This window comes from Poecilia mexicana, unplaced genomic scaffold (genome assembly GCF_051168715.1).
Source record: "Poecilia mexicana isolate PSO_F unplaced genomic scaffold, ASM5116871v1 scaffold_7, whole genome shotgun sequence".
Classification (NCBI taxonomy): domain Eukaryota; kingdom Metazoa; phylum Chordata; class Actinopteri; order Cyprinodontiformes; family Poeciliidae; genus Poecilia; species Poecilia mexicana.
In genome coordinates, this window is record NW_028263376.1 from 11,222,612 (window position 1) to 11,249,399 (window position 26,788).

The following is a 26,788-nucleotide window of genomic DNA, read 5'->3' on the forward strand; positions in this document are numbered from 1 at the left end:
AAATATTTTTACTCTCAAGGGTTGTACTCAGTTCAAAAACTAGGATCTAAATACATGTGAGGGGAATCCTCAGCAGAGGATTCTGTTTCAGACTCAGCTTGTTTTACGAACAAAGGATACATCTGTGCCATCCGGTCCTCCATGGGCAAAATTGCTGTGGTGATGATACGGTTAAACAAAGAACGCAGGCAAAAAGTACAACGGCATTCACACAAGGTTAGAATGGCAGCAAAGACTGCCATTGATACTAAAGCAGAGGACACAAGGGTACCTTCCAACAACCTCCAACCATGCATCCCACATAGAGGTTTTTTCTCCAGAGGCTTCCTTCATTTTGTCATTCAGGGTTCGGTGCCCCGTAATGGTATCCGCCAGGCTCTCATCGGCTGCTGCGTTGGTTGGCAGGTATATACAACATCTTTCTCCAAAGACAACACACACACCCACCTCTTTCTCAGCTAGCAACATGTCAAGAGCTACACAGTTTTGGAAAGCCATCAGTGAAGTAGCGGCCAGCTGCTCATGAACCGCCTCGAACTCAGCCTGTTTCCAGTTACCTAGTTTGGCACGTTGTAATGAATGAAATTGATTCCGTCTACACCATTGTTCACAGCACATCACCAACAAACTGTATATTCAAAACCTGATCGGTCAAAATTGGTGAGGGACCCGGATGGCATGGATGTATGTAGACGCACATGTTCCCATGACAGCTCTCGTTTCTGGAAAGGGTAAGACAGAACATGTGTTAGATCGGTGTCTCACATAGGATAAAGAAATACAGGCAATAAAGAAACTGGAGCACAGAAACCCGTAACCTTTCAGGGTAACTTATCAAAAAGCCTGTCATTATAACTCAACCACCAGACATCTCTCCAAAATTTGACTCATGCAAAAATCCAAGTCACTGATAGAAAGTTTACTTAAGTTAAAGTCTTAAAGCAACTGAAATGTCTCGTCTTTAAGTATGGAATTTACTGCAATAATGGATGCACTCAAGTAAGGTAATGAAAAGTATAAGTAAAAAGTAAAACAAGGCAAATGCAGTTTGAATGACTTCTTTTTTATATACATACTGGTAAATTTGTCAAATAAACTTAAAGTAATGTACACAACAAGGTGCAGGCAAAATTAAACTTGCTAATAGATATACCTGCAGGCATCATTTAGTGAAAAAATTAGGCACTTTACCTATACAAGGTTAACTTAACCTAGTTTACAACTGAACCAGCTTCTTAGTATCCCCTCCAGGACAGAACATACAAAGGTTTTGTAAGCCTTAAGTTTTCCCTTCAAGTAAGGTTAGTAATGAAAATGAGAAAAATAAAAAGTCCGTACAGAAAATGCGGCCAACATGAAAGGCAGGCAAGGCCAGTAAGCTACCAACTTTGTAGCAGTCAATCAGTAGGTGGGGTCAAAACACTGGCCTAAAAGTGAAAGTTAATCAAGAATTGTCATACTTATTTGCGCTTTCTTTTTAGAAAGGAATCTTTTCATCAGTTACTGCAAGAGGAAATATTGAACATAAATCCTACAAGTGCTTTTAGGATTAGTTTTACTCATCATTAAGAATTACTTTTTAATGGTTGCTATGGTTGCCCATAGTAAATGTCTTGGTTCCATACATACTACACAATCTTGCTTGACTAATTTATAAGCCTGATCTACCATTAATAATAAGAATAATAAAATAATAAGCAGTTATTATTTGGTCCAGGCTGAAAACATAAAATGAAAATAAAAAAACAACATTTTTATTCGCCATTTCAGTAATGTTTAAGTTCGTTCGGCTCCTAAGGATGCTCCAGGGTTGTGGACAATCTTCACCAGTTTTGAGACGGTCAAACTATTTGGTTTAGCCCCCTTTGCAACCTGGCCTTTGCCCTGTAGGTCAGTGAGCCTCCGGAACTTATTCTTTCTTTCTTTTTTTTTTTTACTTTTGAGCTGAAATGACCCTTCTGCTATTTTTATGGCTGTGGGAGTAGTCAGCAGCACCTGGTACGGCCCGTCCCACTTAGGAAAATACGCCGAGATGAGAGTATAGGCCAAAATAGTTTGTTTTTGTTTATTTAAGTTAGCTTCTCATATAATCAGCTTAAGTAGCTTCCTCATCTATTTACCATTGATTATTAAACTGTGACAATCTATACAGTCTTCCAAATAATGTTTAAAAAGGTGTATGTTTTGATGTACTTGTAATGTTAATGTATAATTTTACCAAGTCTAAACATTGCGTCCAGGGCCTACTAGTTCCTCCAAAACATGTTTTAATCTGCTTTTCACAGTACCATTTGTTCTTTCCACCAACCCTGCACTCTAAGGATGATAAGCACAGTAGTTTTTCAATGTCATTCCCAAGTGAGTAGCCATATTTTGTATCACTTGTCACTGTAAACAGTCTGTGGAATGTTGTTTTACGCAGATTAAACAAGTTCTACAAAAAATTTTCGAATGAGAAATAAATCTATAAGTAGTATAATACTGATGTACTTGTCCGACCATTCCCCCTGTCGAGACATGTTACACACCATGGCTCGATATTGCAGCCCATTTATATAGATTTTTTGGTAAAATAGACTTATTGTCAGAGCTTTTATAGATATCATTTATTATTGTTGCTCCTTTCTTCGTCCATAATTCTTTTTCATTATGTGGACTTGCTTGTTGCATTTCACGTAGAAGTTTTGATCACAAGATTGAACTGTCTTCTAAATGCAACACTGTGACTTTCCCTGTCGCTGCTTGTTTTGCCATCTTATCAGCGAACGCATTCCCCAGGGACACTATGTCTGTCCCTGCAGTGTGTGCCGCACATTTGCAGATTGGTAGTTGTTTTGGGAGTTGTACAGCTTCAAGTAATTCTTTCAGCAATTCTGCATGTGTCACTGGCTTTCCTGTAAATGTTACCATACCTCTATTTTTCCAATATTGTGCAAAGGTATGAACAGTTGCAAACGCATACTGACTGTCAGTATAAATTGTTACTGTTTTATCCTTCATAAGTTTACAAGCTGTGGTAAGAGCGATTAGTTCTGCTGCTTGTGCCGAGTAATGTGAGGGGAGCTTTTCAGCTTTCAGCACAGTCTTAACAGTTACCACTGTATACCCAGTTTGATTTTTTCCTAATTCGTCTTTCTTTGAGGAACCATCTACAAAAAGTATTTCACCTTTCTCTTATGGTAAATCTTTTAGATCACTTCTACTTCTAGCTGGTTGTTCTGCTAAAAAGGTGATAAAAAGGTCATATTTGTTTGTAACAATAGCGCTGATACCGCGTGTGGTACTCTTAGTGGTAATGGATGAAATAGTACAATAGGAGCGCTAACTTCAACAGCCATGGAAGCAGCAATAACAGCCCTCACACAGTGAGGCAACGCACACGCCACACTATCTAGTTTAGAGGAGTAATATGCGACCGGTCTCATTTTATCACCATGTTGTTGTGCCAGTACCGAGGTTATAAAATGACCTTTGCAATCCACCATCTGAACAAAAGGTTGTTGATAATTTGGTAAAGCTAGGGCAGAGGTTGACACAAGGGCCTGCTTTACATTTTGAGATTTTCACTATACATTAATTTCTGTAAAGGTGCCACAATTTCCGCATAATCAGGCACCAATTTATATTATATTATTGTTATCACCTCATTTCCCTTTCCCCCCCCTTTTAACACATGACATCGCCCATGTGTCACAATCAGTTAAGCTTCTAATAAAGTGTTTGGGAGGACAGGTGAACTCATAGGTTCACTATAGAAGATATTTTAGCAGACACGTCTTTTAATTGCAGGATTATATTTTGGTTATTCTTTGTTAAATTCAGCAGCTTTCAACATTTCTATCGAATTCCTCTAGAATAAAAATGTCCATCTTTAAATTAACCAAATCTCAAATCCTGTAATCCAAGATTTTTCTTTTTGAATTTGACTATAAATCAAATCTAGATTAAAATGTTTTAGACTGAAATCTAGAAAGTGTTGCTGTCATTCACAATCATCAATTTTTAGTAGCCATTCATATCTATCAGGTTGCTTAAAATCTCAGACTTTCACTTAACCTTGCATTTCAGACAAGTTAACAACGTAAGTTTTTTATAACCAGTATTAAATGGTCAATAGTTTCATCCGTTACTCAATTTTGTAGTAACATTTCTCTCTTCTCATAATAATTGTCATTCATCCAATATGAAAAATCCCACAAAAACAATCAATTTGTAGATTCTTTATAGAATTAAACTCTAAATCAAATTCTTGAGTTAAATTCAATTATCAATTATTTTCAACACTTAGAGGTGTTTAATTTATTTCCACAGTAGTATACTTAAAATGAATTATTTGTCACTTGTGAGGTTTAAACCTAATTTTGGTAACGTTAAAATATATATATATATATATTTTTATGCACCGGTATCGCACAGAAATTCAATTTCTTTTATGATTCTACTTAACGTATCCCAAGCTGCACACATGTCCACCATTTCATCAATTTGGTGTGGTGGTTTGTCTTTTCGGGGTGTGATAAACTCTGATCATGCTGAGGATTACTCCTGTTTGAGGTTTCCTCACTCCACCACCCCTCCTGTTGTCCCGTGCAGCATTCTTTGAAGGGCAGTTTCTTGCCCAGTGGCCAGTACCGCCACAAATCCAGCAGCCATTTGGACTGCGTGGATTTTGTGGGGTATTATTCTTGGGTTGTCGCCTATTGCGACCTCCTCTGTCTCTGCTTTTTCCACGGCCTTTCATCGGTCCGTTGGAAAAGGCAGAGGTTCCTAAACCTCCAAATTCATCCAGCTGAAAAACATCCGATCCTTGGTTAGGTTTTTCAAGGATTTCTTCAGCATGAATTGCCCACGTGGTTAATTGTGAGACAGGGACAGTTTCAATTTCAACCAGGTGTTTTCTTATCCATCTCCCAATTTCAGGGCGAAAGCCCGTCAGCAAAGCATTTTTCAGTTGCTGCTGATATGCACTGGTGTCATCTTCATTAAAAGTTATCCCACTATGCATTTTAAACTCTTTTTTAAAACGCAAACAGAAATCATCTACTTTTTCTCCAGCTATTTGTTTTATCCCTGCCAAGTGGCGGTAATTTGCTTTTTTGCGAAAATTTCTTTTGACTCTTTCACATAATGGATCCCATTGTACTTTGAATGCTTCACTCAGTTCTGGATTAGCTCCCATAGGGTATTTTATTGGGCCTAATCTACCATTTTGATCAGTTATTTTTCCCGTATAATTCCCTCTTACTTTTGCCCAGTCTTTCCCTAGTGAGAGCATTGCAGCTTCCCCTGCTTCTGTCCCATTTAATCTATAGGAATGAATTAATCCAGTCATGTCTTCTACCCATATATCGGGATCCTCTGCTGCAGGTGTTATTCCTTCCACAGCCTTCCTGGCTTCTTCTAAGGTCCAGGGTCTGAAAACATATAAGTCTGGGGCCCCTTCGTCTAATGAGGGGTACAGTCGTGCTGCTGAGACCGCAGCAGCTGATACTAGGGCAGACTGAGCTGCTGCAGCGGCGGGGGGAGGGGTGGCTGCAGGAGCTTGCGCTCCCAGCACCGCTACAGCAGTCCGTGTGCTTTCTTTTGTTCTTACAAATAAGTTCTCGGATTCTTTTAACCATAATTTAGCACAACTCAACTCCTCCTCCTTTTTCGCCTTTTTTCTTCCTCTTTTTTCCATTACACTGTTCTCCAAAGTTTTTACTACAATTTGCCATTGTTCAAATTTTAATTTCCCCTCTACTCCATATTTCTTCTTCCATTTTGTCATGTATACAGTGCTACCAGGAAATCTGGACAGCATGTACTTCTCATCCTCTTCGGAACCCTCAGCGAGTGAGGAATTACAAGAATTCGTGTTTCCCATTATTTAAAGTACTTGCAATTTAATTTGAAAAGTTATTAATTTATTTACCTTTGGTTTGCTATTTTAGCTTCAAAAATTTATTTATTTAAATTTGGTCCAGGTTCGTTGACTCCTAGGGAGTCCTATGAACTGGAGTTTGTTTCAGTAGGCCAGCAATTAAAAATACCTTGTTGTGGTATTCTCCACTTCAACTCTTTCGAGTGGGAAAATCTTGCCTATTGCATCCACAAGAGGTTTGCTGCTTACAACCCTACTGCGTTATATGAGGTAAAATACCGAGTGGTATTTAAACCTCCAATCACTCTCACTTTCACACTTTTGTCACGGAATTTAAGCGCCTGTCGTCGCCGGACTCCGCAGTCCGTTTAACACGGGTATACCAGGCCCCGCCACCGAACAGGACAAGGTCTCCAACCTTGCACAGCACCAGGCTCCGTCCGCCTGTTACACGAAGACTTTGCGCTAGGACTTTCGCTATCCTACGCGGATTTTGTGCATTAATTTGTTACCTGTTAGAGTCTAGAATTTACAGGGTTTTATATACGCGCAATGACCCCCAGTCACTCGCCACTTTTAACCAAGAATCACTCACCCCTGTTGTCTTTCCTTGGAGTCTCGTCAACCTTCAGATCCCAGCAGGCAGGCAGAGTGCCAGCCCTTGAACAGGTTCTGAAAAGCTTCCACTAGGAAGCTTGCCGTGCACGGTCTCTACTGGCATCTGCCTTACCCGCTGGAATCCTTCCGGTATGTTGAGATCCGGCTCGAAGGACCAAATTATGTCAGGGTTGACACCTATTAAACACAGCACATAACACAGGAAAGACAAGAGAAAGTTAGATTCTGAATACTCGCGAGGAGAACAGACAGAGATGTGCTTTCAGTTACAAATCTCCAACTGCTCTGAAGCACATTTGCCTGCCCCTCTCTTTTTATTGTCTTTAGGATCCCTAATCACAGAGAGCGCTGTAACTCTAAAGGGGAGGGGAAAAGACACTTCATCACACAGTCACAGCGCCAAGATTATCGCTAACTAACAACACAATCCATCTCGCACTAGCTTATCCAGTTCCTGACCCAGGATCAAGCAGTATAAGTTGTACATCTTCACGGCGATGGTTTTATAGCTATCTAAGAGGTCAAAGCAGGCCGTTCTGAGAAGAGCTTCTGTCACTGCTCTTCTTCAGAGAGGCCTCCTCTGAGGAAGGAAGCAGAGTGATTAACAATACAGAAACATTCCTTAAAACATATGACTAAACTAAATAAGTAAGAATACATAAACTAAGAACATAATAAAGATATACCAAATAGTTGATAATAATACAATTTACCTAACAGTTTCCTCACTAATCAACATGAACTGCCACAGTTTCTCATCTTGTATAATTGATTTTCTCCCACTTCCAGACCAACCTTGTTTTTTGGGTTTTTTTTTGTCTGTTTACTTGATTTGATCACATGGATCATTTCACTGTGTGTCTCCAAGTGATTAAATGTAATTACAACTGTAATTTTGTATTGCACTTGAGTGTATGACACGTACTCTGTATACAAAGTTTGACTGATTGATTGGTACAACAATACTTTGTAAATCAATAAAGTTCTGTATGTTGCATAACCAGGTTAACTGCTTCAGACTGAAAAAAAATAACTGTAAAAAAGTTATTTCTATGAATGACCTTATGAACATTGCATGAAATAATTTCGTGATAAAAGCATTTTATATCAGTCGATGTCCATAATTATTGTTAATCTTTTGTTTTATTTATCTGAAATACTGCCAAACTGGTGGCGTGACTTATGCAGAGTTTTCACTCCACACTGTTTATTTTTAAGCAGTTAAAAAGCAAAGTGGTGAATCCTTAAACTACTGCAAATTACTAAACAGGTTGTTGCTAGGTAACCAAAGAGGGAGTAAATTAGTTGATGCAACAACATTTCTTAGCTGGCCGTGAGAAGTTGAGTAGGGAGTCTTTCTTGTGTCTACATCCCACAGAAATAAAAAGCTCATAAACTAAAGAGTTTTTTGAGTTGGTAATATTATTAGAAATGCTTTTGCTTTTTAATTTAAAAAATAAATAACATTGTTTTCATTATTTGAACCAAAATCCATGTCTCTAGGAAACCAGGCATAAAAATATTTCTGTGAACTAAGAAATTAACAAATCAACTCAACTGAAACATGATTGTTAGCACATCAAATTACTGTAAAACACATTATATTATTTTTAAAATATTTCACGTTCACATTATTACAAGATCTATGATACAGAAAGCTACAAATATCTTCCCAGATCGCTACAAGAGGTCTGTCCTGCCAACAGCCATCACCATCTACAATAACTCTTTGAAGAACTTGAATTAATATGAGTAACAACAACATATTAATGAAGTATTTTTGAATTTGAAGTAGTTATTTATTTTACCAAGGTATCCGTAGAGACTGAAAATGCTTTGCAGGGCATTTTTTGAAAAGTGGGTCAAATGTCTTGAACAGCTGGGAGTAACTGGTCCATCTGACTGGACCACAGAAACATAAAAACAATGAGAGAAAACCTACTTCAGGTATTTTGCTTACTTGGAGTTGCCGTGGGTAAGTATTTACTTGTTTTCTACTGGTGATTTTTTATTTTTTTATTTTATTGATTTATGTTTGTAGTGTAATTCTGCTTGATGAGGTAGTGGTTAGCGGTTAAACAGATGTGCTTAAGCTGAGTTTTTTCTAAATGTGAGATTTAATACACAGATGAAATGTTTAATTTTTTTAAAGTATTTTCTCTTAATGCTACTGAAATGCAACTTAATACACTACACCAAACAACTACATGTCAAATTTTTCTGATGACACAGCTATTCTCTGCCTCATTTCAGACACTCACATTTAACCACCGACAGCAGATTAAAAACTGTCTTCAGTGTTGTGAGGAACATTTTCTGATTCTTAACATCCAAATATTACAGGAGCCTTGTGGAGATTTGGATTTTGTGTTACTTTTAGCTCTCTTGTGTGTTGTGTTTTCCCATTTACTGCTTAATTGATTCCACCGTCTTCCTGAGTTGTGGCTTTCTTGTAGATGCTTACGGTTATTTGGGTTACTAGAGCTACCTGTTCTAGTAACAGGTGTCTGTTTGAAATCCCACTTGAAGTACTAAAAACGTTGCGTTTCCTCACCTCTACCAGGTAAACACATTATACCTGAGTGGTGGCATTCTTCTCAACTAGAGAAATCATGACAAACCTTTTTTTGATCTATTCTTTGGAATACAAATTGACAACAAACTCTCCTGGACTGCTCAGGTTGACTCGGTCAGTAACAGGGTCCTGTAGCAACTACACTTTCTGTGCAGGTTGAGGGCCTCTTGTGTCAGTCAAAAAATGATGTTGCTCTTTCAACATACTGAAATAGAGAAAGCACCGTTAGCTCAGTGATTCTCGAGAATAGGGACAAAATGGGTTTAAATTTTCCCTTTTTTTTAAAAAATTATTTCTCAACCTTATGGATGCAAATATGACAATGTTTTTGAAATGTAAAGACGCTAAAGTGCGGGCTCCCATTTGCAACATTTTTTAAAAAATTTAATTTTTAATCGACCTGACCCAGATCTTTGTCATCACCATCTGACAAAAAATAAATATAAAATAATTTTTAAAATACCCTATGAGTGATATTTTTACTCAGTCTTAGACAAATGCTTCTCAAGAAACAAAAGAAATATTATTTAAAACAACAAAAAGTAAATCTGACGGAGTTGACACAGAACTGAAGGTGGTGACAAACTAGTGAGTAAAAAGAAATACTTGATACATATGAAGTAATGCAATTTATGTAAAATACATTAAAATGAATTAATTGCATATTTAAGTGAGATTTGACAACAATTTCACTGAAAGAGTCTTAAAAACTCTGATGGAGTTGACAAAAAGCCAAACTACCTCAATTTATATTATGTTATTCTGAAGGAGGTAATATTGTAGCTCATCAGGTCCATGAAATCTTTACAGTTTACCAAAATTAAGCTTTTAAATTTCATCAACCTTTTGTAAATTATCTGTTGGAGTTGGTACATCATGGTTGTAACGAGCAACTTAGGAATAAAACAGAAGAAAATCTAAAGAATAACTTAAGCTAACCAGAGCTAACTACTGACCTCTCAGCAAAGGAAGAGAAAGAAAGAGGTCATGGGGTCCTCAGAAGTCCTGGTGCCCCCCAATAATGCCTGATTTTTTAAATATTCTTTTTAAGTCTGACAGTGTTGACAAAAACTTGGAACAAATTTCAATGGAGTTGGAAAATATATAAAAATGATTTTTTATTCAATTTATTGTTACTTTTATAATTATTTATATGACTACTTATACTTAATTGTCATAATACTTACTACCTTAGTATTCCTTAATTTGTTTTAAACTATTATAATGTGTTGAGTTCTGCTTCAGGACAAGGGATTTTAAAGACACCATCCACCTACTACAATGTTTAAAATACAAAAAAATATTCAGCAAACACCAGGAAAACATACATTGTTGTGCTCACATGACTCAGGTTATTTCAGTCAGATATTTGAAAAAATATATATTTTGTGTATATTTTATTCAGGCTGCACAGTGGTGCAGTTGGTAGAGCTGTTGCCTTGCAGCAAGAAGGTTCTGGGTTTGATTCCCAGCCCCGGTCTTTCTGCATGTTCTCCCTGTGCATGCGTGGGTTTTTTCTGTGTACTCTGGTTTCCTCCCACAGTCCAAAAACATTGGCCTCTCCAAATTGTCCCTAGGTATGAATGTGTGTGTGCATGGTTGTGTGTCTCTGTGTTGGCCAGCGACAGACTGGAGACCTGTCCAGGGTGCACCCCGCCTCTCGCCCGGAATGTTAGCTGGAGATAGGCACCAGCACCCCTCCTGACCCCACTGAGGGACAAGGGTGTAAAGAAAATGGATGGATGGATGTTTTATTCAAATTTTGTGCTTTATCCATAAGACTTGTTTTGTCCCTATACTCAAGAATCACTGAGCTGCATCATTAGGTTCAGCATTTCTGCCTGGATTTGGAACCTCTCTGTCTAACCCCACTTGTCTCTCATAAAGCAATTTCTCGTTGGGGATCAATAAAATATATTCTATTCTGTTTTGTAAACCGCTATGAGCTGCTGCTACTGTGGGTCAAGCAGTATGCTTCACTTCAGACCATTTTCAATGAAACTATAATCACACGGGCTCAGAAAATAATTTCAAACCTCCCTCATATTCTCCATTCAGAGTATCAGTTTCTTAACTCTGTCTAAAACAGTGTTTCTCAACCCTGATCCTCACAGCCCCCTTGCTCTGCATGTTTTAGATGTGCCTCTATTTCAGAACAGCTGATTCAAATGATTGCATGACCATCAAGTGCTGCAGAAGCCTGTTAATCACCCAAAGATACAATTCATGTGTGTGGCAGAAGGGAAATACCTAAAACATGCAGGACAGGGGGCGGTGAGGACCAGGGTTGAGAAACACTGGTCTAAAAGATCCTGCATGTCAACTGAACAGCTGCAAGGACTTAATCGATTAACTTTAAATCAAAGCCGTGAACATTAACAGTTCAAAATCAAATTCAAAAATACTTTATTAATCCCAAAGGGAAATTAAATGTCATAACTCATTAGTTAAGATTCTTCAAAGACTTATTGTAGATCTTAACTACTGAAGACACCCTCTCTTCCCAAGTCAGTCTCATGAAGAGGATGGTCATTGTTGTCCATAATTTTCTTTATCCTCTGAAGAATCCTTCCTTGCATCATCATCTCCAGAGGTTGCACAGTTGTCCGAAGAACAGACCCAGAACAGAACCAGCCTTTTTTTTATCAGACTGTTGAGCCTTTTCAGTTCTCTGGCTCTGATGCTGCTGCCCCAACAGATGATGGCAAAAGAGATGACGCTCTCAACAACAGACTTATAGAAGATCTGCAGCATCTTGCTGCAAACCTTGAAGGATCTTAGCTTCCTCAAGAAGTCCAGTCTGCTCTGTCCCTTTTCATAGATAGCTTGACTGAGGTATCTCCAGTCCAGTCTGTTGTCAAGGTGAACACCGACGTACTTATATTCCTCAACCACTTTCACATTTTCTCCGGTGATGGAAATAGGGTTTGATCTAACCCGGTTTCACCTGAAATCAACAATCAACCAGTGTAAACCGTCTTCCAACCAGTCCAAACTTTTTCCTACAGTTCTCGTCAAGCCCTGTCTCAATTCTCTGCTTCCTATCATTACTAACATCATCCATTCCTCTCTGTCCTCTGGTATCATCCCCGCGGAAGCTAGCGCAGAAACACAAACCAAACATCCAATGGAAGGAATCCAGCAAGGAGACACGAAGAGAACACACATGGAACGAGAAAGTAACAGAGAAGTGACAAGAGGACCAGTGGTCGGGTCACAGGGGTAGCAGCTTAAGATGGGAGGACGAGACTTCCCTCTCCCCTGCTACTTGTTCCAGACACAGGATCCCAAGGCGTTCCCAGGCCAGCCGAGAAACATAGTCCCTCCAGCGTGTCCTGGGTCTTCCCCAGGGCCTCCTTCCGGTGGGACGTGCCCGGAAAACCTCAGCAGAGAGGCGTCCAGGAGGGATCTTAGCCATATGCCCAAGCCCCCTCAACTGACTCCTCTCGACGTGAAGGAGCAGCGACTCTACTCTGAGTCCCTGCCGGATGACCGAGCTCCTCACCCTACCTCTAAGGAGAACAACCACGCTGCAGCAAACAGAAAGGGGCGGGGACGGACCACTGTCAGTCTCATACCTTATTTGGAAATGGAACCATTGCAATCTGGAAGTGAAGGGCGCGCTATTTCCTATACTTCCGTTTTTATTTTCTTTTGAAATCTGTGATATATTTTCACCTTAGGAAGGAGTTTCAATCTCAGAGTGTATTTGAGCTTCTTTCTTTTATTCTTTTATTTACTTCAGCGCAGCTCACAGTTTTTAGCAAATGGGCTCTTTGCACCTAAGGCGTTGACGTCACATCTCCAGGAGCTAATGCGGCTCACTTTTTTCCGCTTTGAGTTACCATGACTGGTAGAAAAGACTAAGTCGTATTTCAGATGCAAAAAAACAATACTATTAACATTGTTGTCTTCCTAATATAATGGGCTTTTAAGTTTTCGTTAATTTCCAAGCTATCCTGAATTAAGAAGATGGCTTGTAAATATCTGTCGCTACCAGCTAACGCCGCACAGCAAAGTTTGCAGCCTTCACTTCACTCCGGATCAGCCTAAAACTACCGGGGATACGGATGGTAAATAAAGGAGCCTCCCTGAGTTATTTCCATGGAATCACTTCTATATTCAGCCTGAAAGAGTTTATGGGAACGAGAGAGCAGACCAGAGCCAGAAGCCGAGCAACTGATCCGCCTGTACATCCTGCTGTAAACACCGTCCTATCTGAGCTCTGAACAAGAAACATGCAAAGGTAATAAAACGAAATAACACGGAGACATGAAGCAACACGGTCATATTTTTCTAAAACCAGCAACTTTGAACCTGAACAGCTGAACCAGATCTCTGACACCAGAGCTGCGCTACTGTCAAGCTATGAGGCTTGTTGAGCTCCGTCAGGCTTCGGAAGTAAAAAGCCCGAACCGGAACCTTCCCGTTAGTCTGTGACACTAACGACAATAAACACACATAATATACTTGAAAATAAGATAAATACATTGTCCGTTAGAATGTTTAGATACTTAAATAGCACATTTTACAAGAACAATGTCCGAGAATATTGCCTACTAGCATAAGCTAAGGTTAATGTTAGCCACAAAGTTTAAGTAAAACTCACCTTCGTGTCAGTGAATGTATAACGAGGCGAACATCTAAAACCTTTCTCCAGCTGACTTGTTGGGGCTTCGGATCGATGTACAAACCTTGGCCAAGCCCTGCAAGCACCTAGTGTAAATGATATTTGTATTGGATCGGAAACAATCGAGCCGCATTACACCGAACGCGGAAGCTGAGGTGCAAAGAGCCCATTCTGTAGCTTTCGGTTTACTTCTAAATCTGCTCCTTAGTCGCATCTTTTCGGGCTTGCTACTGCCTCTAGTGGCGTGGGGGTGGTAACACAACTAATCTAATTACATTACTAAATCAGAATACCACAAAGTCTTTATTATTAATAATTCTGGCATTACTGGAACAGTAAAAGATAAATTCCCTCACAAAAGAACATACCTTTTCATTTTCTTAAGGCAGTAGAGCAAATTAAATGAGATAAACAAAACCTGACAGTGATTCCAGTTTCACTTGATGGCCAACCTGTTGACATTGTGGCAAATTTTAAAAGCCTCAAGTCATTCCTGGAGAGTCAGCTCAACTTTGCTGAAAACACTGACTATATCTTTAAGAACTATTCTCAGACACTCTACTTTTTATGAAGACCTAACTTTTTTTTCATCTCTGCTTATTGCTTGGAATGTAAGGTTGGGCAATTGGACGGATTCATCAATCCTCGACAATAGTAGGGCTGCAGTGATACAATAATCTCACGATACGATACACATATTCTGCTCACGATATGATATATATTGTGATAATCAGCAAACGATACAATTCAATACACTTTTGCAATTTTCTGAAAGATTTTAGAGTGAGAGTAATTTTGGTGACATTTTGTGAGCATTATAGAGTTGAATTGAATTAATTTAACTGAAAAATTATTAAAAGCACCAACTACACAATACCTGGGTCTGGTTGGACCTGGGCACAAACTTAAAGTCAACAGCTGGACAAAATTAATCAAAGAAGTGGTGAGAAAACATGTTTCTTTTAATTGAAACAGTACAAATTGTAGCTTGCATTTGTAAAGTAAATAAAGTGCACCAAGTACCTGCTCTGCATAGTTTGATACCTTTTTAACTTTGACACTTAACATCTGAAGGAATCACTCTAAGCCTGATGACCTCATCACTCACCTGGTGAAGCAAGCAGTGAGTGAGCAAGGTGACAGTTGGATGTTACGATACTTGCGTTACTATATCGATTTTTTTTCTAGGAAAGAAAATATTGATATATATTGCAAAATCAATATTATTACACAGCCCTAGACAATAGGTTATGTCCTTCACTGGTTGGTTGGTTGGTTTATTTATTTATTTATTTATTTATTTATTTATTTATTTATTTATTTATTTATTTATTTATTTATTATCTAAGGGTGATTTATTTACTGAGGTGGCTCGGGCATCCTTACCAGATGCCCGAGCCACCTCAACTGGCTCCTCTCGATGTGGAGGAGCAGCGGCTCTACTCTGAGTCCCTCCCGGATGACAGAGCTTCTCACCCTATCTCTATGAGAGAACCCAGAGAAAAAATATTTTAGCCTCTTGTATCTGTGATCTTGTTCTTTCGGTGATGACCCAGATCTCATGACCATAAATGAGGGAAGTAAATTGAGAGCTTTGTCTCTTGACTCAGCTCTCTCTTCACCAGGGCAGACCGGTACAACTGGGAAAATGTTGCATATTGCTCAACCATAATGGAAAGCCATTACTGCTTACAATGAAAAGCAGTATATGCTTCACTGTGGACGCTGCACCAATCCACCTGTCAATTTCTCACTCCATTTTTCCATCCATAACCACAGATATACTTGGAACTAAACCTGTAGATCATGACCTGATGAAGCCAATAGGACCACATCATCTGCAAAAAGCAGAGATGCGATCCGAAGATCAACAAAACGGATCCCCTCCACATCTTGGCTACGTTTAGAAATTCTGTCTATGAAAGTAATGAACAGAATCGATGACAAAGGGCAGTCTTGGTGGAATCCAACTCTCACCGGAAACGAGCCTGACTTACTGTCAGCCCCTACAGGGATCCCTGAAGGAGACGGTCGAACACTTTTTCCAAGTTCACAATACACATGTTAATAATATTGATTGGGTGAACTTCCACGCACCCTCCAGGACCCTACTGAGGGTGTAGAGCTGGTCTTGTGCTCCACGAACAAGAGAAAAACCACACTGCTCTTCCTGAAACTTAGATTCGACTAAACTAGAACCACTGAATAGACATTACCAAGGAGGCCTAAGAACCCTCTGTAGTTGGAGCATACTCTGTATCCTCCCTTTTTAAATAGGTGGACCATCACCCCAGGCTGCCTATCCAGGAGAACTGCCCCCAATATACATCTTCTTTCACTCATTCACCTTCCAAGTAAAATTTTGATAGCGCAATATCCTTAACTGAATCGAAAAACCATCAAATTGGATCATGAGTTGAAATGGGTCCCTCTGTATCGAAGCATTTTTGGACATTTTAATTGATAGCCAGCACTACTTCCTTTTGACCTTCACATTAGGTAATTAATATTTGTTAATATAAGTAGTATAACCATTTTTCATAAGTAGGAAGTAAATCAAAAACTGCTGTAATTGTGTAAAAAAAAAAAAACAATAACAAGCAGTATTAAACTTTATGTATTTATCTATTTTTTCATTTCAAAAAGACTGTTCATCACCGTAATCTTGTTTTTCATTACCGCAACAGGTCTCAAATTACGTGGTAATGAACGTTGTGCATTACGGTAATGAGTGACATTCGCATAAGATAGCTTAAAATGGTAGCATGTCATGGTGACTCAGCAAAAATTTTTCACCTAGAATACAAATTCCCTAATATCTTCTTTACAGGAAAATATCTAATTATTTACTTTTTAAGCACATGATGTAATGCACATTACGGTAATGATCGCCTGTGGTGTGGAAATAGGCATATGCGAGGAGAAACGTAACAATTATCATAATCAAAAGATATCAAACAGTCTTATTTTTTAGCCATCTTTTGTCTTCTCTTCTTTGTTGTGCATTATGGGTCAAAATAACTAAATTTCTTTTTTTTTAATAAATATTACAGGACTTTGAACAAGGTGCTACGGTAATGAGTTTTGCACCTCCGGATACTGACTTTTATTAATATATTTTTATTATTTAATAGGAAAACATTAAATATTACAATATTGAGTTAGTTAACATAGTTTTAAATAAGTTGGTAGTATTTTTTTATAAACCAGCCTGAATAATTACAATGATAAATTGAGGTGAAAGCATTTTTTTTACTTCGGACGCATTACGGTAATGAATTTCTGACTCCAAAATTAATTAAAAAACATTTAAAAAACTATTTTGGTAACTAACAATTAAGTGTGCCAAATGTTAGAAATTATGATTGTTCAAATAAAAGTGAATTATTTTTAATTTTCATGAGTATGACTTTAAAATCTTCTAAGACATTCAAAAGACTAGGTTCGTGAGAATCACCCTTAGGGTTACCCTGCTTGAGGTTGTGTACAACCTCTAGTTAGGCAGAGGTTGTTGAGTTAAATGTTAAAACTAAACATTCTAACTTGAGTTTTAACTCAATTCAAGTTAAAACAACATTTTAAGTCAAGTTTTAACTTTTTATCTCCTTGGCTGGTTTGGTCACATGAGCTGCAGACTAACAGAATCTTTTAAGAATACTTTCAATGGCAGGAATAACAGCAGGTAAATAGTGGTGAAACCTAAAACAACTCTGTCTGAACTGTTTGCTGAAAGAACATGAAAGATGGCAAGAAATATTTTAGCAGAGAGCGTCCATTCTCATTATTCATCAGTTTGAACCTTTGAGCTCATGAAGGTGTTACTGTGTCCCTCTGGTAACTAGGAACATCTATTAGACGTCATTTATTGACATTGCAATAATTATTCTTTACAAAACTAAATAACATTTACCTATAGCATGCCAAGTGTTTTGCTCTGTTCACAAATTGTTGATAATCAATCAATCAATCAATCAATCAATCAATCAATCAATCAATCAATCAATCAATCAATCAAATCTTTATTCCAGACACAAAAAAGGTAAAAAGGTAAAAACAAGCAAAATAAGAGAAAATTAAAAATAAACATGACGTATTATTCACCGAGTCACAAATAAATGATGACGCCAGTGATTCCATAATCTTGACGAGAGTCTCACTGTACTAAAAGCAGGATTTACTAAAATTGCAATTATATTATTGCATGACACATATAATCTACACATGCATTTATACATAAGATTCCTGAGCACAGCTGCACATGTGGAAACAGCATTATGTACAAACATATGGCTAGCACTACTCCATCTAGGCACTTTGAGTAGAAGCCTCATGCCATCATTGTATGCCACATAAAGTTTCTGCAGACTACTTTTTTTTTGTGTCGTCGCCACAGATGGGCCGTGTAATAATGTGATTCATGAATATGATTTATTGATTTAGAGTCAAAGGAAAATTTCCTCGCTGATTGATTAAATAGTTTAATCTTATTTTTTTCTATATATAAGACTCTACCAACAAAAAGTCTCTCAATAATATACATGGCACTGTAAAAACAAAAAAAATAACTTTTGCTTATATCTGTTTAACAGCCCTGGTTGTAACAACCTGTGTTATTATTCTTCTGTACCTAATTCATTTGTTTGTTATTGACTTTTGCTCAATTAAATTTCTTATGTATAAATTGCGAATGGTATTTTTATTATAGATAATCATGTTGTTTTTCATGTCTCCTTTTGTCTTTTGTTCCTTCTATAATTGATGGAGATATATAGATATGCATAAAAATATTGTCATTTAATTAGCTCTACATCCTTAGAAAAATGAGAAAAAAAAATTTTTTTATAAGATAATTTATCTTTTACTGTTCCAGTAATGCCAGAATTAATAGAAAATAATAAATGCGTTGCGGTATTCTGGTTTAGTAATGCAAGTATATAAGTTGTGTTACCACCCTCACGCCACTAGAGGCAGTAGCAAGCCCGAAAAGATGCGACTAAGGAGCAGATTTAGAAGTAAACCGAAAGCTACAGAATTTGCTAAAAACTGTGAGCTGCGCTAAAGTAAATAAAAGGATAAAAGAATGAAGTTCAAATACACTCTGAGATTGAAACTCCTTCCTAAAGGTGAAAATATGTCACAGATTCCAAAGAAAATAAAAACGGAAGTATAGGAAATAGCGCCCCCTTCACTTCCAGATTGCAATGGTCCCGTTTCCAAATAAGGTATGAGACTGACAGTGGCCCGCACTAGCGGAACAAGTCAGCGTCGGGCCGGGTGGCGGGGCCAATGACCGGGCCCCTCACGTGTATCACCTGTGTTGCTGGAAACTGTTGAGCGGGGTGGGATGGGGAGGGCGCGCTTTGGGCAGCATTTGTCGTTTGATTTTTACCCAGGAAGCACATTGGCTAAACCGTGAATGAAACGGTCACTGGGACTGACTACTATATATTCCATTGAGGGAAGGCAACTTGCGGTATTCTCGTTCACTGGGGTAAACCTGGCGCCTCTCGCTTTGGGCAACTCCAGAGTGGAATGAATGTCCAGGGCTTCTCAAGGAGACTGGTTCCAGAACCAGAGCCATGCTTTGAGGTGAGACCAACTATTTCTAGCCAGAACCTCTCCGCCTCACACACTAGTTCCCACCAGAGAGGTGACATTCCACGACTCAAGAGCCAGCTTCTGCAACCGAGGATTGGACCACCAGGGTCCCCTCCCTCGGCCACCACCCATCCCACATTGCACCCAACCCCCTTGGGCCCTCTCACAGGTGGTGGGCCCATGCAGAGGCGCAAAAAGTGGGTATGCAGCGTATGCAACGCATAGGGGCGCAGCACCAGAGGGGGCGCCAAAACCCCGTCTGGAGGGGGCGACGCGCCGATTATGTTTTCCCCATACACTTCAGCGCGCCTCACGCTCCTTCACCTCCCGCACATAACGAGCGTCGCTCCTTCACCCTGACGTTCCTTCCCTGGGAGGGGGGGGCGCCGATTTATGTTTTCGCATCCACCTGAATAATGTGTAGTTGCACCACTAGGCCCATGGGAGGGGGTCCCATGTCTCCTCTTCGGGCTGAGCCACCTAGAAGCCCGGTCACCAGTCGCTCGCCATCGTGCCCCATCTCCAGGCCTGGCTCCAGAGTGGCTCCCCAGAGAGAGAACACCAAATCCAAAGTTCTTGTCCATCAAAGGGGTCTTCAGGCTGCGCTTTGTCTGGTCCCTCACCTAGGACCTGTCTGCCTTGGGTGACACAACCATGGGCAGAAAGCCCAAGACAGCATAGCTCCTAGGATCATTGGACACTCAAACCCCTCCACCACGATAAGATGGCAGCCCAAGGAGAGGGAACCAGGGAGGTGTGAAGTTTTTAAAAATATATACTTATTGTTATGGGAGTTTGTTGATCTTTTCATCTTTTAATCTGTTTTATATCATGATTGTGGAAGTTGTTTATATTGTCCCCAGCATTTCCATTTATGAAATAGCAGTATTAAACAAAAGATTGTAGGGGGAGTTGTTCTGCAGTCATTTCATCGTGAACCATTGTATCACCATGGCAACATGGCATTTTGTTACTGTGTGGTTAGTTTTATTGTGTGGTTCGTTAACATAGATGTAAAATGTTAAAATTTGAAATGTACATGTGATCTTGGATGCATTAAAATGAAGCTCAATAAATAAGGAGATTACTGAAAATTTCTTTTTTTTTTCAGTAGCTCAGTTCACAAACTGATGGATGGTTTTTAGATGTTTGTTTTTACAGTGAAAACACAATATTTAACAAATTATTACAACACATATAACTTGAATATTCAGCATTAGGGTACAATGTTGCCTATAGACAAACTGAAAAAATATGGAAAATATATCTGCAAAATGTATCATTTGCTATTTTTATTAAGCACTCCCATTTACTTCTTAAGGCTTTTACATGATGAAGTTTTTTTCATATCTATATGTATAAATATTTTTTGTTGTTTTTTTTGCCCTACAGGGTTAGGCACTGGGTTTCTGCTGAGGGCTACAACTGTTCTAAATGAAGAACTGAGAGACTGGATCAAAGTACCAGGGGAAATGCTTATCAACATGCTTAAGATGTTTGCTGTACCCCTCATTGTGACAAGCGTGGTTGCAGGCAAACTAAATATGAATTCAGATACTTGATATATTAACTTATAATTGTTATAGAGATAGACTGAAAAGATGCTCACTCATCTTTTTGAGGATATTTTTGTATAAATGTTGATTAAAACATGTGATTATATGCTCTCTTTTCTCAGGAGTAACTGGATTAAACACCAGAATGTCCAGGAAAACAGCTATCATCACAGGGACCTTCGTCTGTGGCTCTACCTCAATAGTCGTAATTCTCGGTAAATTTATCATGGGCAGCAGATTTTAAGATAGATTTATGAAGACCGCTATTGTTTGTTCTGTGTTATTGCTTTTGACATCCTGCCTGATACTTTGTGTTGCAGGAATGTTTCTGGCTCTCACAATCAAGCCTGGTGTGTTAGAACATGACTTACACAGTGACAAAAAGGGTGTGTCAACCTTTGTCTTGCATGTGATCTTGCAGGATCTTATAAGGTGAGACAAAATTCATGATTTCCTGTAATGTGTTCCAGTACAGAAAAGATAAAATAGATATTTTATCATCTTTGATTACCATCAGTTAAACTATCTGTCAGGACTCTGGGTTTTTGGGTTTGGTTTTGATCTTATTTATCATTATGTTTTAGTCCATTTTAGGTTAGCCCTTCAGGGTCATTTCACATTTATTATTTGAGGTTATTTAGTCTGATTACAATTGCCTTGTTATTTTCCTTATCAGCCCTTCATAGTGTTTCTAGTTAGGTTTATTCTTTACTTAGGTTCTGTTTTTCTTGTATCTCTGAGTCTACGTCAAGCTTCTTTAGTGATTATACAGTGGTGTGAAAAAGTGTTTGCCCCCTTCCTCATTTCCTGTTTTTTTGCATGTTTGTCACACTTAAGTGTTTCGGAACATCAAACCAATTTAAACAATAGTCAAGGACAACACAAGTAAACACAAAATGCAATTTGTAAATGAAAGTGTTTATTATTAAAGGAGAAAATAAATCCAAACCATCATGGCCCTGTGTGAAAAAGTGATTGCCCCCCTCGTTAAAATATACTATAACTGTGGTTTTTAACACCTGAGTTCAATTTCTCTAGCCACACCCAGGCCTGATTATTGCCACACCTATTTTCAATCAAGACATCACTTAAATAAGAGCTGCCTGACACAGTAAAGTCCACCAAAAGATCCTTAAAAGCTACACATCATGCCGAGATCCAAAGAAATTCAGGAACAATTGAGAAAGACAGTAATTAAGATCTATCAGTCTGGAAAGGGTTATAAAGCCATTTCCAAAGCTTTGGGAATCCAGCGAACCACAGTGAGAGCCATTATCCACAAATGGCGAAGACATGGAACAGTGGTGAGCCTTCCCAGGAGTGGCCGGCCACCCAAAATTACCCCAAGAGCACAGCGACGACTCATCCAAGAGGTCACAAAAGACCCCACAACAACGTCCAAAGAACTGCAGGCCTCACTTGCCTCAGTTAAGGTCAGCGTTCATGCCTCCACCATCAGAAAAAGACTGGGCAAAAATGGCCTGCATGGCAGAGTTCCAAGAAGAAAACCACTGCTGAGCAAAAAGAACATTAAAGCTCGTCTCAATTTTTCCAAAACGCATCTTGATGATCCCCAAGACTTTTGGGAAAACATTTTGTGGACCGATGAGACAAAAGTGGAACTCTTTGGAAGGTGTGTGTCCCATTACATCTGGCGTAAAAGGAATACTGCATTTCAGAAAAAGAACATTATACCAACAGTAAAATATGGTGGTGGTAGTGTGATGGGCTGGGGCTGTTTTTCTGCGTCAGGACCTGGAAGACTTGCTGTGATAGATGGAACTATGAATTCTGCTGTCTATCAAAAGATCCTGAAGGAGAATGTCCGACCATCTGTTCGTGAACTCAAGCTGAAACGAACTTGGGTTCTGCAGCAGGACAATGATCCTAAACACACCAGCAAGACCACCACTGAATGGCTGAAGAAAAACAAAATGAAGACTTTGGAGTGGCCTAGCCACAGTCCTGACCTGAATCCTATTGAGATGTTGTGGTATGACCTTAAAAAGGCCGTTCATGCTCGAAAACCCTCTAATGTAACTGAATTAGAACAATTCTGCAAAGATGAGTGGGCCAACATTCCTCCAGAACGCTGTAAAAGACTCATTGCAAGTTATCGCAAACGCTTGGTTGCAGTTGTTGCTGCTAAGGGTGGCCCAACCAGTTATTAGGTTTAGGGGGCAATCACTTTTTCACACGGGGCCATGATGGTTTGGATTTATTTTCTCCTTTAATAATAAACACCTTCATTTACAAATTGCATTTTGAGTTTACTTGTGTTGTCCTTGACTATTGTTTAAATTGGTTTGATGTTCCGAAACACTCAAGTGTGACAAACATGCAAAAATACAGGAAATGAGGAAGGGGGCAAACACATTTTCACACCACTGTAGTTTATTTGTATTTAATCCTTATAGTTCCCTCTGTAGTGTTTCTAGATCTTATTTTGTCACTTTAGCTTTTTTTAGTCTTTCTTTAGTAATTCTAGTTAGGCTATCTCTTTGCTCAGATCTTCTAGTTTCTATAGCTCTCTGTCCCCTAGTTCTTATTGTTAGATCAGCCTTCTTTCTGTTTATGTTTGTCCCTCATGTCTTTTTGTCTTCTAGTTTATCAGGTTTTCTTTGGTATTAGTGTTTTCTTTCGTTTTAGAGATATTTTCAGGTCCCTGGTGTTTCCTCTGTTTTTTTCCCCCAGTTTAACTCCTTAGCTTCCTCGTGTCATCTTCTCCCCTCCCCTCAGCTAGCTCCTGTGAAAACTATTCACACCTGCAACCAGTTATCTCATCTTGTTAGGTCCATTGTTCCACTTACTACCTCCCAGTTTTTAAACTCCTCTATCCCAGTCACAACTTGCTAGTCTGTCTTGTCACCCTGATCGTCACTACCCATGTTTCCCTCCCTGGATTACCTGTTGTTCCCTTGTGTTTCCAGTTTGTTTTGTTTTTGGATTTTCTTCTATCCTTGGATTTTGGATTTTTTGTTGGTTGATTTTCTTCACTAAAACATCCACTTAGTGATGGGTAGATGAGGCGTCATGTATCGTTTCAACACATAGCAAAACTGTGTCGATTCTGTGTCGATACTCTGTCACTCAATACTGACACCTGCTGGACATTAAAAATTCCTACAGGGAACGTAGTGATTTGATGACCTAGTCTATACAATAAGATTTAAGTCTTTGTATTTTATTGAATATTATATATTGTATTATGTCATATCTTCAGTTAAATATAAAATATATTTGATATACAGTCAATAAATAATGGGAACATGTACCATAAAGTGAAAATTTATGTGAATGTGTTTGGAATGAGGATGCATGGACTTTTTTTTCCCACAAATTTTCAAAAAAAGGTTTTACAACATTTTAAAATTTAGTCTGTTACGCTTTTTTGACAAAACTTCTCCTGCTGTAGAAAAATGAAGTAAACACTACATTTACAGCGAACCCTTGTTTTTCTTAGAGGTTGCGTTCCGAAAATAACCCGTGATAGGCGAAATCCGTAAAGTAGTTACCTTTAGGTTTTACAATTATTATACAGCACAATTAAATACTCTACATCAGCGGATGTGCGTGTGCATCAATCGGGCATTAATGTGATCCGGAGTCATGTCATTAAAGCGTCTCCTCCAACCTGTCCCGCGAGATTCACAGCTGTATCTACGGCAGAGCGATGGATCTCATCAAGCGAAACTCCGGTCAGGTTTTGCGCTGCCTCTGGCAACAGTTTTTTTTTCCAGCTGGCATTCAAAGTTTCAGTTTCCATCTCCTGAATGGCCAATCTGTATTAAATACCGTAACTTTATTGGCACTCAGGTAGAGAAGAAGCGCGGAGACTGTTTTTAACAATCATATGGTCAATCAGGACGCAGAACACTTTGGGAAATTTTTTTTATAAAAAAATCTGCGAAGCAGCGATACCGTGAAAGGTGAACCGCGTTATAGCGAGGGTTAACTGTATGTGAAATAATTTATAAAATGCAACTGAGAAATTTGTAGAATGGCTGTATATCTGAGTTTATCTAGGTGTATCTGGGACTTCATTCTCATGCCTCATAATACCTCAACATTGAAAAGGTGGATTTATTTAAATAAGACAGTTTAGTCAAACATATGCGACACTTAACCTGCAGAACATAATATGAAAGTAAACTACAAGTCAATTTCAGCTGGATTTGGATTCAGATAGATCAAGTAGAAACTGGCAAGAACCGGTGTTGCATCAATCCATGAAAACGCGGATTGACGTAACACCGGCAACACCGATGCTTCGGCGCATGTGTCAAGCCCACAGACCAAAACCCGTGTCGGTGCGCGTATTGGTTTCAGCAAGTCACGTGACCGATACAGGAACTGTTTCGAAATTACATTAACGCGCCAAACTGTGTCTATAGGGAAGCGAATCTGTCAATCTGTCAAATGCATTTGCAAAACGAATTCTTGATCTTTTACGGAACAGCGTCAACTATGGAGCAGCCTCAAACGAAAGGTTTCTGCAGTGTGGGACCATTTTGATCTTATATTGGAAAATAAATTTGTTTTCATTTTTGTTGTTTCATCCGGTGTGTGCAGCAGGTGTTACGTCAATCCGCGTTTCCTTATCAGATACGGTTCCCCCTGCGTCTTTTTGCCGCTCCGCCCCGCCCACGCGGCAAAATACGCGCATGCTCGTGATGAGAAAGCACGCGCGTAGCAAGCACGCCCTTGTTCGGCGCGTTTATCTGGGGAATTACGGACACCGTGAAAGCTCAATCAACATGCTTCGGCAAAGTTGTCACACTTACTTCACGTTTTTGTGTGAAATTAATACTACTACTACTACTACTACTACTACTACTACTACTAATAATAATAATAATAATAATAAATATGGTATGTATATATATATATGTGTGTGTGTGTGTGTGTGTGTGTGTGTGATAGATAGATAGATAGATAGATAGATAGATAGATAGATAGATAGATAGATAGATAGATAGATAGATAGATAGATAGATAGATAGATAGATAGATAGTGCTATATGGATTAAAAACAGGGCAATGCATTTTAATGCTCGATACCGTTTCCCCTATGTTAAAATCACCCATCAGATACCTAATTTTATATATATAGTTTCAGCAAAAACTTGAAGAAAGTGTGAACTTTGCCGAAGCATGTTGTTTGAGCTTTCACGGTATCCGTAGTTCCCCAGATGAGCGCGCGGGCTTTCTCAGTGCTCATCACGAGCACGCGCGTATTTTGCCGCCTGGGCGGGGTGGCAAAAAGACGCAGGGGGAACCGTATTTGATGGGGAAACCCGGATTGATGCAACACCGGACCCATCACTACATCCATTTATTTCTACGTCTACTGTCTGCTGCGTTGGAGTCCACCGCCACACCACACCATGACACTATCTAAGTTTTTGTGAAATATCTGGGTAAAATAACATCTGCATGTTTTTTGTCTCTAACATTTACAAGCTTAGTTTTTTCTGACTCTCCTGTTACTTGCATAGGAATATGGTTCCAGAGAACTTCTTTCAGGCTTTCTACGAGCAGGTATGCTTTTATTCTAGCCCACAGCTTACTATGTAATTTCCTATTTGGGGTTTGGAAATGTAACACCAATTATTTTTTTCTCTCAGTACGAGACTGAGATTATTCAGGTTGAAACAAAACCTGGCCTCTCCCTTGATCCAAAACTGGTGAGTTTTTTCTTCTGATCTTTTTTTTCATTCTAGAATCGTCATTTTACAGCCACTAACTTCAAATTGAAGAGGAAGAAAAATAATGGCCTTGAGTTTCTTCCAGTTTAAAGCCTGAATGGGGAGGTGGTGTTTGCCAATGTGACAGTAAGGTGTGCCATAGTTAAGACATAGGACAAGCAACAATGCAAACACTAATAGCTCTATACTATTAGAGCTTAGATCTTGGGGTATTTTTTAGTTTGTTTTTAGTTTTGTCAT

The 26,788-nt window shown here is 38.9% G+C and overlaps 1 protein-coding gene across 1 annotated transcript in view; it reads right to left on the reverse strand.

The window, feature by feature from the left end:
- Positions 1-4,161: 4,161 nt before the first annotated feature.
- LOC148158371 (uncharacterized) overlaps positions 4,162-26,788 on the reverse strand; it is a 40,548-nt gene continuing 17,921 nt past the window's right edge. The window contains exons 2-4 of the mRNA XM_088007510.1: positions 6,594-6,658; positions 6,459-6,489; positions 4,162-5,559 (exon numbers count right to left, since the gene is read on the reverse strand). Of these exons, the coding sequence (XP_087863636.1) occupies positions 4,481-5,559; positions 6,459-6,489; positions 6,594-6,658 (1,175 nt within the window). The 3' untranslated portion in view covers positions 4,162-4,480. The remainder of the gene's footprint in view (positions 5,560-6,458; positions 6,490-6,593; positions 6,659-26,788) is intronic.